The 16,700-nt window shown below is 53.7% G+C and overlaps 1 protein-coding gene across 1 annotated transcript in view; it reads left to right on the forward strand.

The window, feature by feature from the left end:
* Nucleotides 1-1,975: 1,975 nt before the first annotated feature.
* SLC5A10 (solute carrier family 5 member 10) overlaps nt 1,976-16,700 on the forward strand; it is a gene marked incomplete at both ends in the record, with an annotated part of 41,448 nt that continues 26,723 nt past the window's right edge. Inside the window, 8 exons of the mRNA XM_082312205.1 lie at nt 1,976-2,089; nt 2,794-2,865; nt 3,733-3,837; nt 4,434-4,493; nt 4,693-4,797; nt 11,026-11,131; nt 12,736-12,816; nt 16,474-16,679. Of these exons, the coding sequence (XP_082168331.1) occupies nt 1,976-2,089; nt 2,794-2,865; nt 3,733-3,837; nt 4,434-4,493; nt 4,693-4,797; nt 11,026-11,131; nt 12,736-12,816; nt 16,474-16,679 (849 nt within the window). The remainder of the gene's footprint in view (nt 2,090-2,793; nt 2,866-3,732; nt 3,838-4,433; nt 4,494-4,692; nt 4,798-11,025; nt 11,132-12,735; nt 12,817-16,473; nt 16,680-16,700) is intronic.

Consider the following 16,700-nt stretch of genomic DNA (forward strand, 5'->3'; position numbering starts at 1 on the left):
TAACCTGTTGGGGTTGGTTTTCCCAGCCATCCTGACGTACGCGTGCGTGGAACGGCCGGCGAGCTGCCGCGCTGTGAGCTTCCAGTCTCGAAGACTTGAGTTCCTGACCCGTTGCAGAGAAAACGGTGGTGGAATTAATGAGCACTTAGGGGTTGTTTGGTCTAATCTCTCTCAATCAATGTCCTGCAAACGAGTATAAAACTTCTGGCGTGTCAAAAACCAAAAGTGAAAATTAACCTTTGTTGACACCATTTCTCTCTGCTTGAGACAAACTTGTAAGGGCTTTGGAAGGTTGATTTGCTGTTAAGGATAAAAACCATTTGTCTTCCTTCCCTTGTCTGTCTTGGCACAGCACTGGGAACGATGGAGGCCTGGACTGTGGCTAGGAGACCCAGATATTGCTGAAAGGTCTACAGTACTTGATCTCGTTGGTACATGCAGCAAGTGAGATGGTGATTTTATTTAAGCCGCCGCACATTTCTGTTCAGATAACCCTGTTCTTCATTCCGCGAGCTTATTGTGCGTAAGATGATTCTGTTTGAGTTTTGCAGTCCTGTACGAGGAGGTACCTTCTGTCTCTAAGAAATGACGAAATGCAAGGCTGTACCTGGTTGTACTTTAATGACAGTAGGTTATTAAACAGTTCAGTGATGTTAATAGGTACACCAAGCTGATGTATTAACACTTACGTGCACTTTGAATGTGTTAATGCAGGTTAAATTCCAGTTGAGCTTGGGTGCCTCAGGGGCTGTTTCAAAGAGAGGAGAAATAATCTGACCCGTCTCGGTGATGGGCATATTAGTTGCAGTGTGTTTATTTTATTAGTGAAACCTTGCGATACATGGTTGGAAAGTGTGCTGCCACTTGAAAGTGAGCCAGCGATGCATTCAGTGCAGAAAACAGCGTGATTCCTAAATACCCAAAAACCATTAAATTCACAGGTTGTTTCCTGCTGCTTGTTCCGTGTTGGCCTTTGGAGGCATAGCTTCATCTCTTCTCTGAGCGTTTCTGCGGGTCGGCCCTCGCTGGCCTGCTGAGGCTCCGCTGCGGACGTTCACGTAGCTCTTGTGTTTGATCATTGCTTTAGCAGGTAGAAACCCCCCAACTTTGCCTGGTTTTGTGCAGTGCGATTATTGCATTGATTGGGACTCAAGAATTTGGGAGCAGTCGCGGTTGTTAAGACTGGATCGCTGGTCCTTTGGCTCTCCACAGTATTGGAGTGGTTGAAAGGGAGCAAAGCAGGTGTGACTTCACTCGGACATTTCTCATACCCTTTTCGTTGCAGCATATAACCGCAGAGCTACCTAATCACGTGCTTGTCCCAGAAGCAAAAATATCAGATCACCAGCAATGCCAGCTATTCCTACTGGTATTTCTCTGGGATCCTTCCAATGTAAAGAACACTTTAAAAACCCTGCTTTATTCAGCAGTTTCTACAGTAATTAACTAGTCAGAAGATCATGCAAATTCTTTCCGGACTTAGTATCTGCAAGAAAAATATTGGGGTTCGGTTTGCTGTTCATAGAAGACAAAAGCCGTGGCAGTTTCTTGCCCAGCAATACAGTACCTAGGTGTAAGGCACCTCCGCAGGGGGCTGCTGCGGGCCCGTGTCGCGAGAGCCTGCGTCGCAGAAATGCATCAGTTGCCGCAGCAGCTTGGACTGGAGCCTGCGGCTTCTTCAAGATCGCTGCAGAAGCAGCAGACAACCCCAAGGAAATGGGGATTAAGTTGCCGCTCGTTTGTGAGACACCGAAATCGAGAGGTGCTCGCCTGGACCGTGCTTCCCTCAGGAAGCGCGGGGGGAAACCGAAAGGGGCGGGAGGCAGGGGACAGCCAGGCTGCCCACCCGAGCGCCTCGGGAAGCGCGGCTCCTACTGCCGCCTTGTTTAATGATAAATGCCCTCAAGCTGCTAACGAGTTACTGATTCCGTGACTGACTGTGAGGCTTTTGCTGAGGATGAAGAAGGAGACAGGAATGATGGAGGGCAATGCCACTGCTGGATCCTTTACCCCCGTGCAGCAGTTCAGCGTTGCTGATCTTGTTGTCGTAGTGGTTTATTTTTCCTTAAACGTTGCAGTGGGAATATGGGTAAGAGTGTTTTCTCTTGTTCACTTTCTGCTTTCCTTTTTGAATAATCTTTTTTTTTTCTCAGGGCTGGCTTTTTTGTGTGGAATATTTTGAAAGCCTCTATCATTTTCCTGTTGTAGTTTGCACTTATTATATATTTTGTGTGTCATGCTGCATTTGCTCTGTTCTGTTGTACAAACCCTCCACCCCTTTCACCCCTTATGGAAAGGCTCCTATAGCCTGAGAACGAGGTGGAATTAACCACGGCCCAAACCTCTCCCCTGGCCTCCGGACTGCTGGGCGTAAGCAGATCTCCTGCTTGTCTATTAAAGGGTGTTGAGACAAACGCCCTGCTTAACAGAAAAAGCCCTCAGCTACCTGCAGCTCCAGACAAAGGCTCTCCAAAGCCATTTATTCTGCCTTGCAGAAAAGCCGTAGCCAAAGCTGAGCCCTATTAGCCAGCCTGTCTGCGCGGGATGGAGGTAGGATGGGCGCATCCGCCGTGCTTCCCCCTCTCGGGGTGTCTCCTTTGCTATTCATGGCTCCAGGTACTTGGGGTGCAGCCACCGTTTCGTGTAATTAAGCTTGAATTGCAGAGCTGCCATTAATTATCCAGAGTCTCCCGTCTTTTGGCTTCTTGTCTGGGAGAGTTGGTTCTTGGTTTCTTGGTGTCTTGTCTGGGTTTGTAGGGAAGGGTGCTCCGCGCTGATCTTTTCTCCTCCCAGTCTTCATGCAGGGTGAACAGGAACACCGTCAGTGGCTATTTCCTTGCTGGCAGAGACATGGTGTGGTGGCCAGTAAGTAGAGACCTCTGTCCCTCTTGTGACACCCTGGGTAGGAGGGACATCCAGCACCATTTCCTCTCCTACCAAATCCCCTCTTCTGCGCCCCCACTTTCTCCACCGCCTGCCCACACTTTCCCCCACCCTGTACCCCTCCTTCTGCCAGGATTCGTGTCCTCTGAGCTGCGTTTCCCTTCTCGTTGCATGAAGGGTGCTGGAGCCCACCCAGCTTGTTTTCTTCTGGTGGGTCTCCTCGTAAGCTGCTCTGAACTTGGGGAGGGGTCATTGGAGTCAAACTTCCATCTCCGGGTGGCTCCAACAAGGCATGGGTGTCCCAAGTTTCTTTCTTCCCTCCTCTTATTTTGGCATGATCTTGGCAAACTGGTTGTAGATCCTTCCCGTGTCTGGCACTGGCTACCTGCGCAGGGCCACCTCCGAGCAGGGTATGTGGCCGCCATGGCAAATACAGCAATGCGTGGCTCCTCCTCATCCTCCTGAAGACAAGAAAGTCCATCCAAAACCCACCAGGGATGCCCAGATGAGCTTAGAGCGCAGGAGCGCTGGTTGCTGGGGCTCACAACCACCTGGATTGGAGTCTGTTAAGGGTTTTTCTTGCAAAATATGTACACGTCCCTCATCACACGTGGTGTATCTTTGGCCACACTTTGCTTTTAGAAGTGGCTGGGAGGTCTGTGCTCTGCTGCTCCCGTTCGGACATTATTTTTACCTCCTCCTCTTACTGAGTTATCCCCTCGGGGCTGTGCTGCCAGGGAAGCACCAAGGCTGGTCCAGCTGGCACAACTGCTGTGCCAAGCCACGGGGAGCTGGCGGCCAGGCACCCTGCCTGCGAGCACCCGCAGCACCTCCTCTGCTCCTCTGCAGATCGGCGCCTCTCTCTTCGCCAGCAGCGAAGGCTCGGGGCTCTTCATCGGGCTGGCTGGGACCGGTGCTGCCGGGGGAATCGCTGTCACCGGCTTCGAGTGGAATGTAAGAAACGTGTTGGGTTATTAAGAAAATGAGTTTCTGGAGCCATGTAGCAGCAGATGGCCCATTTCACAGCAGCTTCATGCAACATCTCAAAGGCTTGGGAGGAGTCATGCAGGGGGTAATTAACGCAACCCTGCTAAGTCAGCTTCTCCAGCTCATGTCTAGTGCACGTACAGTGAGTTTGGAGTCAACTCAAGCCCACGTGCTCAGGGAAAAGGACGTTTCAGAGCAGAGCTTCCCAGCCCAGCTGAAGAGGTCACCCATTCCCTGCTTCCCCACCCGTTGCTTCCAAAGTCCTTGGGTTCTGCAGCAAAAATATGGCATCTGGCTTGCTTGGTGCTCAAGGAGTTAATGGGAAATGTCTGGTCAGGAGCTGAAGGGCTGAGGGGAGCAGGCTCCTGCTGGTGGGGGGTCTCCACCATGGCCTTGAGCCCCTGCGCCTGCTGTCTGAAGCCATTTGGGGATGTAAATGTGCATTTGAGGGTGAGCCAGGGCCAGGTCAGGGCTGGTGGATGGGGTCTAGCATTGCAATTGATGTCGAGCTGCAGCAGAATCAGTGTTTTTTCCAGCTGTGCCATGTTCTTCCTTCCCTACAGGCAACCTATGCTCTTCTGGCACTGGCCTGGGTGTTTGTGCCTGTCTACATCTCATCTGGGGTACGTAGAGGTGCCCCGAACCCGCTGCGGGGAGCGTGGCCCCAGCCAGGTCCCCTGCTCCCAGGAGGGCTGTCACTGCTGTCCTTTCAGACTCTGAAGCCCTGCTCTGGGAACACAGCTGTCCCCTTGCCTTCCCTGGGACCATCCCTGGAGGAGGGGGCCTGGACATGCCAGTGATCCCTCTCTTTTGCCCTGGCAGATTGTCACGATGCCCGAGTATCTCCAGCGAAGGTTTGGAGGGGAGAGGATCCGGATGTACCTCTCCAGCCTGTCACTCCTGCTCTCCATCTTCACCAAAATCTCTGTGAGTAGCTCCTGCTTGACTCCGTGACACATCCACGACTGATTTCCAGCAAGCAAAAGGTTATTCTGGGGCTCAAACCTTGTGTAGCCAAGTCAGGGGAGAGCAGCTGCTGGAGGATGCTCCAGGAGGGAGCAGGACAGGAGGTGGGAATTTGTGGGCAGATGCCATCTGTGACATCCCGTGCATTCATAGGTAGATCCAGCAGTGATGCTTGTGTCCAGGTGGCCCTGACGTATGCGTGCCTGGGTGTCAGGATTCCCAAACTCACAGTGCACTTGCCTTGTAGCAGAGGGTGCAGATGAAACATGCTCGGAGGCTGGGTTGCATCATCTGGGTTTTTCCTCCATGCTCTGGCAGTGATGCTTTCCAGTACCCCCGAGGGACCCGGCAGAGCTGGGGACTGAATTGGGAATGCAGTTGTTGCTTTAGGCACACGGCTTTTCTGAGGAAAGGAAACCTTGCTGCACCTCTAAGATGCCCAAGCCTGTACAGAAAGTGCCTCATTTTCAGGGACTTTTCCACAGGGATGTTTTTCCCCAGTTTTGGCCTTGTTCACAGTTCCCTGTGTGCAGCCCCTGCTCCTGCTGCCCGCTTGGTAACCGTGGGGAGAGTTTATTCGAGGTCAAACAGCTGAAGAGCCTGTGACACCAGGCCTAGGGCAAGCAGAGGGAGCCAGGCATAGACAGCCCTGGGAGGCTGGAGACAGCTAGACAGAGATCAAGAGCAAACAGCTCAGAGATTACCTGGAGGAGAAAACATGCTGGAGGGAGCAATCCTGCACTGCTGCCTCTGACGGAGCAGCTGGATCTGATCCAGGGTCTGATGGGGCTTCTGCGTTTCACCGGCTAAAAGAAATGTGCTTTTTGCAGGTGGCTGGCTGCAAGAAATATGCTTTTGCATGTGGCTGGCTGCAAGAAGTGGGTGTCTGCAGGGCAGGAGGGCCGGTGCCGGAGCGCGTTTCCCCACGGCGAGGCGCTCAGTGCCTGCCTCTGCGCTCGCCAGCTCCCTGCTCGCAAACGCCAGCTTGGCTGGCTGCAGCACCGCTCCCTGTGCGGCGTTTCTGCCTCCTCCCTGGCGGCTTCGCAGCCCCAGGCCCTGGGCTGAGCTGTGGGGGGATCCTCTGGGTCTCCCTCCGAGGGATGCGGAGGATGCAGCAGCCTGCAAACAGCGCTGGCTGTCCATGTTCATCAGCGCTTAATGCAAAGGGAGAGGCTGTGCCCACCTTGGGCAGACCCCAGCGCTGCAAGATGCGATGTCCCCGGGTCCAGGAGATCCCAGTCTCCTTCCCGTGAGCCTGACCGTGGGCAAGGCACTATGCTTTGGGTTTAAAAGGCAGGTTGCAGGGGAGATGGCAGCCCTTCCCGTGTTCCTGCTGACGCAGGGCTTTCAGCGTGGCAGAGGTGATGTTGGTGACTCCGTCGGTGCAGCCGCCACCTGTATTTCCCCTTGCAAAACCATGTCCTGTCGCACTGCAGGGCATTCTTCCCATAAAACTGATATTCTTTATACACTTATCATTTATGGCATTGAAAATCCTATGACATTTCTCCTGAAATCAGCCTGGTGGCTCCTGGAGCACCAGTTCAGTTTCAAGTTTGGACGGTGACGCTTTGATTATTCCCTGATTGTCCTAATGTCCAGTAAACTGTTGTCACTTATTCCCCTCTTGTGTGCTGCTCATAAGACATCTCTCCATGGCTCCTGACAAAGACCCAGGAGGAGCCTGAGATGTTGGAGCATCCGTGTCTGTGGTGTTGGTCCCTGGGATCTGTGTGAATCTCTGCTGGTGTTTAAAATGAAAGGTTGGAAGCTGGGATAGGATTTCTGGCAGGGCAGTTTGTTCTTGCTGGTCTGAATTTGAAGAAAGAAATTACCGGTAGTTTGAGGGCTGATTGTCTTTGAGTGTCTTTCCAGACTATCACAGACGTCCCCTCTTCTCTTACAAAACAGTGCCCTACCATGCCATGGGGATGTGCTTGGTCCCTCTGGTTTCCAGCCTCTCCGTGGCTTTGCCCAGAAGAGATGGACATCCTACAAGTTCATTCATAGCTTGGGAGACTGTTGTGGTGTCACCCTTTGCCTAACACCAGATGAACCTGTAGATGACCTCTGTGCAGTGCCTGCACCGATGGGAACCTCTGCGGTTCTCCTGGCCCTTCTCAGCACAACCTTGTGTTTGGAGCCTGGTGGACACTCCCAAATGCCTCTTCCTGTGCCTTTTCTCAGCCAGCGCTATAGTTTCTTTGGTCTGCTGAGTTTTCTCTGATCTCTGAGTCATGCAGGATGCAACAGAAGAGGAATCAGCTTAATAAGGGGATTATCTTGGCATCTGGCTCCATTCATGGTAAATCTCACAAACAATGGTTGTTTCCAGCAGTGGGTTGGGATGAATGTCTGTGGACACATGAGGCATTGCCAAACTGGCCCAATGTCCTGTCCTTGGTGGCAACTGCAGCGGCGAGCGTGGGAGGAGAGTGTGAAACTCAGAGCAATTAGGCAGTGCTGTCTGCCACGGGGGTTTTCTTTGGTCCTCACTGGGGGCTGCCCCAAAGCCCAGGACTAGCTGGACTTTTCCTGCCTCCTCTCCCTGCAGACATTGCGTTTACGGATGGATCTCCGCTCCACATTCTCCCAAGCTGAGACACGGCATCACTGCTGCTCCCATGGCTGCTCTTTTGGGGCACGGGGGGGATGACAGTCCCTCCTCTCCTCGAATTTATCCTTTGGTGGGCCCCAGCCCTCCATGTTTCATGGCAGGGTGCAGCAGGCCAGCCCAAAGTCCTGCTGAGAGATGGCGTCCCCCCTGGCTAGGAACACATGAGGAGTTGTACAGGCATCCTAGCCTTGGCAAAGAGTCCTGGAGACTCTGCTGTACCCTGGGTAACTTGTTCTACTGAGGCTTTGGCTTCACCATTTGTTAAATCCAAGCTGTCTCTAAACCCAGCTTTCATTGGGAAGTCATTAACGATGTTGGGTAAGAATGAGTTTCCAAGTGAGGTCACCAGTGGAGGCAGGGATCTCACTGGATTATGAGGCCTGACTTCAAAGGCTTCTGCTCTCCTTTTGCAGTTGAAAGGACTTGTTTTATGAATAGGTCATGCCTGGTTTTAATTAGCTTGTTTTTGTATTTGGGATGTCTTATTAACGACTCAGTCACATGCGCTTTTATTTTTTCCCACCCTAGCAGAATTACCAGGAAGGGAGGTAGAGATACCTCTACTTCCTCATAGCAAAGGCTTAGACTCATTTGCAGACGACTGCAAAAATGATTAAGCTTTGAGAAAGCCAGGAGAAACAGTTATGAAATGTCTTGTCCAGGGCTGAGTCTTCGCAGCTGGCTCTGGAGAAGGGTTGCTGGAGAAGCAGGGAGTCACAGTGGGGCATGACGTTCTGGCAGGTGCTGAGATGACAAGTGATGGATCCCTCCAAAGAACACTGGGAGCTTCAGAAGACACCAAGGATGCTTGGCTGGCACTGTGCTGGGGATGCTCAACATGTTTTAGGTTCCCACTTCAGGTTGCGTTGGGAGGAGATGGCTGAGGGCCTTTGGTTGGGGTTTTTCTGCCTTGTAGTTGAAGCTTGCACTGCATGAATGGCTTAGTTGCCCTCTTGTAGGGCTGCTTGGTGGTCTCTGTGGTATGAAGCTGTGGTTGGATCGCATTTGTGGGGAAAAGACATCTATTGAAGAGGAGCCGCTGGTGGAGGTTTTGGCATGGTTGCCTGTGAGTTGGTTCCTCTTCAGCAGGACATTCCAGGGCTGAATTGCCTCTCTCTGCTGGTGAGGGCTCTCCTGGAGACATGGCCAAGCCTAAGTGCAGCTGAGGACAGTACCTCCCTTGGGAATGCTAGGCATGACTGTGGTGTAAAGCCTGGTCCAGATGTCGTGGAACAGTCCCTGAATTACGATCCTCAAAATCATGGTGTAAGTGCTCTTCTGGTCAGATTGATTTGTGATTTAATCATTATGCCTAATGGTGTGTGCTCATCTGCTAGGGAATGGGCTTTCATGTTGTGTTGAAGCTGGATGTGTGCTCACCTACTGGGTTTCGTGACTGATGGAGCCCTGCTAAGTGGCACGCACCTTGGTTCTTCCATCGCGTGATTCTGCGTGGCCCCTCTCCATCGCACAATGACGGTCCTCAACTCCCGTGTGGTGAGCTTGCTGGAGCAGTGCTGGGAGGAGGAAGGGCAGAGCTGGGGGAAGGAGGTGCGATATGGGAAATAACACCGGTCCTCTGCGTTACTAATCCCAAATGACTGCTCCCGCATGACCGGGCAAGACAACGCTACTGTTTGGGGGATGGTTTCTGGGAGGTGTGTGAAGAAAGACGTCAAATTGGAGCTAATGCGTTGACTGTGGGAAGCTGCCATGGCTCTGGGCGAGGGCGTGGAGTCAGCTCGTCTTGCCTCTTCCTGCCTCTTCTGGCCCCGTCTCCTTCTCCAAACAAGGTTTTTGTGAAGGTACCCCAGCTGAGCGCTGTGGATGTCTGGATCTCAGCTGCGGGTGGAGATGTGGCGGTGGCATGGGCACTAGCTGCTGCATCTGGTCCTTTCCTCCCACAGCATTGCTGCTTTTGTTGAAGGAGGTGTCCCAGCTCCCTCTGAGTCTGCTTTTTCATTCCCACAAGACCATGACCAGACCTCCTTTTTGTGGGTCCAGCCCTCCCACGGGTGGGAAATGGTGGTCACTTTTGGGGTGTCAGTCATCTCAAGGGAGTTTGTCAGCTGAGTGAGCTGCAGGCCTGCGCGTCCTCCTCCGGGCAGAGGCACGCTCCCGGCGTCCCTGTGGGATGTGATGCAGACCCAGGAGATGCTGGGGCTGGTGGAGGCAGCGTGTTGGATGTGGAGTTGGTCTGTTCTTCTGTGGCCAAGCAGAAACCCCAAACCTCTCCCAGGGCTTTGCAAGGGGGGCTGCAAAGGTCGGGGGATGTGTTGGAGGATGCATTTGTGCTGGTCTGTGCTGGGGTGCAGGACCCCTGGGCTGCTGCTTCTCGCTCAGGGCCAGAAGTAACTTCTGCCACTTACCCATTCCTTGGTTTCCCCATCTGTGCAAAACCAGGAGGAGATATCTTCCCAGAGATGCTCAACAAACTAGTGGCTTCGCACTGGGGCAAGGCTCAGGAACAGCAGTCCTGGGGGTCTTGCGCTCTGTGCTGAGGCTGCCCACGTGTGCTCCTCACCGTGGAGTGGCTGTTGAGGTTGAAACGCTGCTGTGGTCCCCAGGGAGCAGGGCAGCACCTTGTCCTGCCCCACCAGCACCCACCTGAGCACCACTAATGGGCTCGAGTGGCACAGAGCTGCCTCATCCATCACTAAAGGCATTGCAGGTACCAGCAAGCACCTTGAAAAGTCCCTGCACCTGGGAGGAGATCTCCTCCTGCCCCCAGCAGCATTTTCAGGCTCGCTGCCACCCTTCTGACTGGTCTGACGGCCTGGACTGTTGAGCTGCAGCTGGGGAGGGGTGAGCTGGTCCTTGGCAACCTCCTTGCCGGCAGCGCGGGTGCCAGGAGGGTGAATCCTGCCAAGCAGAACGTGAAATACCAGCTACAGCCACCCCCGTGCATCGGCCCCACGGGGGCCAGTGGGTTGCAGAGACAACACAGATGTGCTGGGCTGGGGGGGTGGCTTGGGCTGTCTCCAAGGAACGCCCAAGAGTGCTGGTGTTTTGGTGGACTGTGGCCTCTCGGTTGGTACGAAATGCCCTATCTCCGGGGCTCTGCAGAAAGCATGGTGAGATGTCGCCTGGAGAGCAGGGCGTTGCCATCGCTGGAGGGACCTGGAGGTACTCAGGGCAGCAAGGAGGTCGCTCAGGTCAGGGTCTGACCCTGTAAAGGGCTGAGTATCTCTAGCTCCCTGCTTTGCTCTCAAAGACTGTGGCAGCACTAATGCCCTGAGGCATCCCATTTCTGACCCTTACATCCCACTGTCTGCATCCAGCTGCGCCCAGCTGCAAATGACTGCTGGAGCTGCTTGCTCTGCTCTTTGAGGGTCGGGGGAAAGTGGCCTGTGACACCCATCTGCACTGGTGACATGGCCACCCACGTGGGACCCCAGGCTTCAGTGCTGGCTTTAGGAGGTGTCCTCCTGGCATGCACAGTGCAATGTCCTTGCTCTACCCATGGTGTTGACCATTTCCCTGCCATGCTGTTCTTGCAACAGCCTTTGGGTGCTGTCTAGCCAAGTGGATGTCACCTGTTCCCGCCCCTGTGTTTCTTCTTCCACGCACAGACGGACCTATACTCGGGGGCCCTCTTCGTGCAAGTCTGCCTGGGCTGGGACCTTTACCTCTCCACCGTCCTGATGCTGGTGGTCACAGGGCTCTACACCATTGCGGGTAGGTTGCTCAGCATCTGCTGGCCTCAATCTTTCTACTTCAGTTGAACCACACCACTTACACTCCTGCTTCTATTTATTTATTTTTTCTCCTGGAAGGTCTTGGGGGATTTGTACTAACGGGCTTCATATTCCCTGCCCTACCCAGCCAGTATCTGAGTATCCTTCTTGAGTGTCAGCTCAGGCAATGACCCAATGCATGAGCTCTCCCTTGTCATTATGGCTTTTCATTTGTAGTAACTCCTCCTCCATCACATAGTTAAACGCTTTCTTGTGTGTGTACCTATTTGTAACAGCAATAATCAGGGCTTCTCCTATTACAGGACTATTACTATGGAATCTACAATCTGAGAGCCCTTTACCCAACTCATTTCCCTCCCACTTGCCCTGCCTGCAATGCAACTTGCTGCCCTCCATCTGCAAAGCTTTCGGGAATATTTCTTGCCCATGCTTCCCCATCGTGGGACCAGCTATTTTTGTGCAGGGTCAATCCATATGGTTCTTTGTGATTCTGAGGTGATGAGGGTTTGGAGCTGGACTTGGAAATTGTGGGTTCCTGGCTTGCAGTCCCGCTCTCGGACCGCAGGACCGTGTATCCTTGACAGCCCTTTCGGTTATTATTTTGGCTGGGATGTTCCCTCCCCTGGTAGAGCTGGTGGAGACACCTGGCAGTAAATTCTCCCTTGTTATCTTGTCCCAGCCATCAAAAGGGGAAACAGTTTAAGTATATCCGAAACATGATGAATTTTGCAAGACTTTGGTTTTAAGCAAATCCCATCTTGGTTTTTTTCCTGCCCACAAGGCTTGTTGTGAAGTAAGGCATTTCGGCGTGAGCTCAGGCAGAGGGTGTGATCGCTGCGTCACCCTCATCCTGAGAACATCCCTCCATATCCCAGGAAGGGTGCAGCCCTGAATTCCTGGGATGTGAGTCAGTGACTGGGGTGGAAACTGGTTCAGTTTTTGACCCATTTTCTCTAGCTCCGCTACTTTTTAATGCTTTTGTTCATGTGCTGAGTAATTACTTTCTGGCTAGGTAAGCAGGCCCTGGGTTTGCTCTGGAGGGAGAGCTTGGGATGGAAAGGGAGAAATGCTGCTGTCTGGATGGCCAAGGGGGACCCTGCTAAACATTAGGTGCTGGAAAAATATAACTGTATTTTTCGGAGGAGAGCTGAGGGGTGTATGAAGGGGGAGCACTGGTATGGTGTTAGGGAGAGGTGGGATGAAGGACAAGATCAATGTCCTGAATGTGGTCTGCTTGCTGGAGCATCCAAACAGCCAGGGCTGGGGATGGCTGGCATCCTCCTGACCGTCTGGGGATGTGGGGCTGCATCCCTGCCCTCCTGCCATCCCTTGGCTCCCCTTCCCTGTCCTAGGCAGGATGGCAGCCCCCGTGGCTGTCAGCTGCTCCCCCTACCCCATCTGCAGGGGACCCACTGAGGAGCTGTTCCCCTTCACGCTCCCAATGCAGCCCCCCCATTACCATGGTGTTGGCAGGACCAGGTCGGTGACAGGCATGCCCCTGCGAGCATGGGAAACTTTATTGGGACTTTGCAACCGAGCCTGAAGCCATCGGAGCTCCTGACGTTGTGCTATGCTGTTGTGCAGGGGGGCTGGCGGCTGTCATCTACACCGATGCACTGCAGACGCTCATCATGGTCCTTGGAGCCATTGTGCTGGCAGTGAAAGGTAAGAGCAGGGACAGCACAGATCCCCCTTCCATAGGGACCTTCCTTCTCCACTCAGGTGGTCTTGGAAATAAATAAAAAGACTCAGTCTGAGCAGTTCGGTGGCCAAAATGCCCAGCAGGACTTCGGTCCATAGCAATTGCCTAAAGAAAGTCTGTGGTCCCACTGTGTCCCCTCTGCCGCTGTGCTTCCCCTACGTGCCATTCCGCTGGGTGGAGATGCCATGGAGCATCCCCCTGGTCCTCCGTGTGGGGCTGTCCCTAGTGCCGGTGACCTTCCTGCGGCCATTGCTGCTCTGCATGTTTGCCTCTAGTCCACGTGCTCTGAGAGACTGATGAAGCATTTGACAGCAAAGCAGCATTTCCAGTTTTACTCAGGAAAACTTGCAGCAGGTGGGTCTTCAGACAGGATCCCACTGTACGGGGATGTGCATGGCAGAAGGCGGTGCCGGGACAAGGCACTGCTGCAGGGGATTGCCTGGGGATGCAGAGCATGGTGCCGTGCCTTCCTCCTGGTTGGAGTGAGCATGGTTCATCACCAGCCCTTTCTGAACAGTCAGCACTGTTGTGTCTCTGTACATTTGGCTGCAGAGCAAGCACCCTTGCGAGGCTGGGAGCTTTCATCAGCCTTGTTCTGCCATCAGGGCTCTTGGCCCCGAGGAGTAGGAGGCAAAAAGTCAGGTCCTAGCTTCAAAGGCAGGCATTTAACTACAGAGGACGATTTCCAGAGGCACTCCTGAGATGATTTCCACCATCTCCTGGAGAAGTCTGCTTAGGTGGGCAGGTAGGAAAGGCTTTGACCCAGTGCCACACAGGAGCTCTGTTGTGGAGGTGGGAGCAGCTCCAGACCTGCAGCCAGCCCAGTCCCGCAGCTGCTCCCCTGTGCAAAAGCAGAGCTTGCTCCTGGCTGAGCCCTGTATGCAGCAAGATATATTTACAAAAAACAAATGAAAGGACAGATACTTCCCAGAGAAGTGACAATAATACTAACTCTACCCCAGCATAAGCAAGGAGCTGCACTGGGCAGAGGAGCATGTTGCCTGTCCAAGCAGATCTGAGTGGTGGCCGCAGCATTTGCATTAGACGAAGTGCTTGGACGTTGTTGATCGTTGTCTGAAGCTGTAGTTGGCCATGGGGCTCTCTGAGGCTTGTGTCTGGCAAGCTTAGCTGGGTGCAGCAACGCAGAGCCAGAGTTAGGAGAGCAGGTAGGCAAGCCCTGGAAAATCCCCTCCGGTGACTGCAGAGCCCAGCTTTTTTTGGCTTTGCCAACCTGCAAGCGTGGTGTGGTGTGTGCAGGGAGGTGAGGGTGCTTGGGAGAGGGACTGATCCAGGAGAGCCAAAAGACAAGCTGCTGGTCACACAGTTGTTTTCCTCAGGTCCTGGGAGACCTCAGGACCTGGAGGCTGGTATGCCTTAAAGGTGCTCGGTTTTCTCCAGCTCTTGTCAAGCTCATCTAATAAAGGATACTCTCCATGTTTTACCTTGCTCGTATTTTCAGACTGTGATGCTAAACTCATTTGCTAAGCTGTGACTGCTCCAGGTCTGCCCTGCCTGGACCGTTGCTTTCCCTGCTGCTGCTGAAGGGATGAAAAAACATATTGCTTGGCTTCGAGATTGCATCTCCTGAGGGAGAGCAGGAGGGTTGTGCAAATCCTCTCTGGTGCGATGCTGGGCAGATCAGTATTGAACCAGACAAGTGTGTGCAGACTGAGAGGTTGCAGACAAATCACTTTGCTTAACGGAGAGCTTGGTGGCTGTTTCAGCAGGTGGTGGTGCTGGTGGTGGCTCTGCTCGGCTCCAGCATCACAGATAAGAGAGACTGAGCCATCCTGCACCCCACTTGGCATTCACCGTGGGGATGTTAATCTTGACGGAGCCCATAGGTTGCAGCATCTGCAGGCTGAGGTCCTGCTGCCCTGAGGTTTTCACTCTGCTCTTCCGTCTCAGCAGGTGTAGGTGTCGTGACTTGCCGGCGAACACCTTTGGGAAGGGAGCAGGCCCGCACCCCCGGGCGTGAATCTCTGCTTTCAGTGCTCGCCCTCTGTCTCTGGAGAGCCTTTGTTGGTGCCCAACGCCCATGCAAAGCTTGGGAGTAGCTGGTACCTGGATAAACCAAGCGCTGGAGGGGGGCCAGGGCTGCTTACACAAGAGCAGGAGGAGTTTACAAATGCTGACTCCCCATGAAATACAGGGGGCCAGTTTGCAAAGGGGAGATGCAGTGGATGATATCCCTTTCCAAACTCCTCAAAAGCCTCAGGACAGGGGGATGCCCTAGGATGGGGACAGGGCTGCAGGTCGGTAATGGAAATGGCAGAGCTGCAGGGAGAGGGCTGTCCTCTGGCAGAAGGGGAAAACGGAGCAGGACAGGTGTCTTGGAAATTGGGATTTGCTCAAGCTGGCACTTGATGGTGATACTAGTGTCCAGCACCCGATGCCTGAGGGATTTGCTCTCAGTCTAAAGACAGCAGTGCTTGTGGGCACAGTCCTGCAGGAGGGCAACTTCTCAGGAGCACATTCCCACCTGGCACTGCTGTGTTGGAGGGGACTGAGCTGAGGGTCCGGACCACAGCCCATGGGCAGGGGCGGAAGGGATGCAGGATGTGACAGCTGGACCAGGCAGGGGAAATCCACTGAGGGATGCTCGTGTGTCTTGCTTTGAGTCTCCCCTCCATGAGACCCATGGAGGCCGCAGAGCCTCCCCTCTTCTCCTGAGCGTCAGCAGCTGCTGTGGGTATGGGGGTGCTAACACACCCCCCTGCTTATTTCCTCCACTGCTGCTGTGTGGGTGGCCATGGCATGCAGGGGGAGCGGGGCGGGTGCCTCCCATCCCGCCTTCCTCTGAAAAGTGATGCCTCTGGCTCCAAAATTCTCCTGCTGGAGGTACCGGGGGAGCTGCAAGGAGCGTTCAGCCCGTGCCCCCCAGGAGCAGGGAGCCGGTGGGGGGCCAGGGCAGAGCCTGGGGCTGGTTGGCAGCTGCTGCTGGGGGCTGGCAGCTGCGGTGCAGGCAGGAGGAGCACCAAGGCAGCTGCCAAGGGCTTCGAGGCTCGCTTGCTAGGGCTTGTTCATGGCACGTACTCCTCAGCGGGGCTCAGGCTAAGGCCCAGCCTCGGATCCCATTTCCTAGGAAAAATACAGTGAAGAGGGTCTTTTTTTTTTTTTCTTTTTTTTTTTTTCACTGGTTGCTGGAGGTTTGGGGATGGAGCTGTGGGGGGGGTGCTGGGGAAATGCTCAGAGGGGTAGAAAACGTTTGGACGGACACTTGTGCCAAGGCATCTTGAGCTGTAGTATATCAAGTCAAAGGCTACCTAGTCTTGCATTTTAATAGTCCTAGGTGAGTTTCCTCTGCTCTGTGACTGGGGAGCTTTAATAAACAGGTTGCTTTTACAGTACAAGGTCAAAAGAGGTGGGTCCCTTGAGGAGCCTTTGTCCCAGGACACAGGTCACCCTCTGAAGGGACAGCAGACTGTAATGGGACCTGCTGTGCAAAATGTTAAAAGAGTCTCTTAAATAACTAGAATAAAACACGATCACAAACAAGCCCTCCCTCTCTGGGCAGCACTTCTGAGTTAACGAGTTGGCAAGTGTTTGGCCAGCTTGATCTCGCAGGCCACTGGGTTTTGCTTGACTCTAACCAGCCTCCCCCCAATGATGCCTTCCAGCTTTTAATGAGATTGGAGGTTACCTCAACCTCGAAGAGGCCTATTTAAAAGCTGTGCCATCCAAGATTGTTCCCAACACTACCTGCCACCTGCCCAGAGTGGATGCAATGCACCTCTTCCGAGACCCAGTCTCTGGAGATCTGCCCTGGACCGGGATGACTTTTGGGCTGTCTATCATGGCCACGTGGTACTGGTGCACTGACCAGGTAAGTGTAAACAAGATTCCC

Source organism: Platalea leucorodia, assembly GCF_965183815.1.
Source record: "Platalea leucorodia genome assembly, chromosome: 5".
Taxonomy (NCBI): domain Eukaryota; kingdom Metazoa; phylum Chordata; class Aves; order Pelecaniformes; family Threskiornithidae; genus Platalea; species Platalea leucorodia.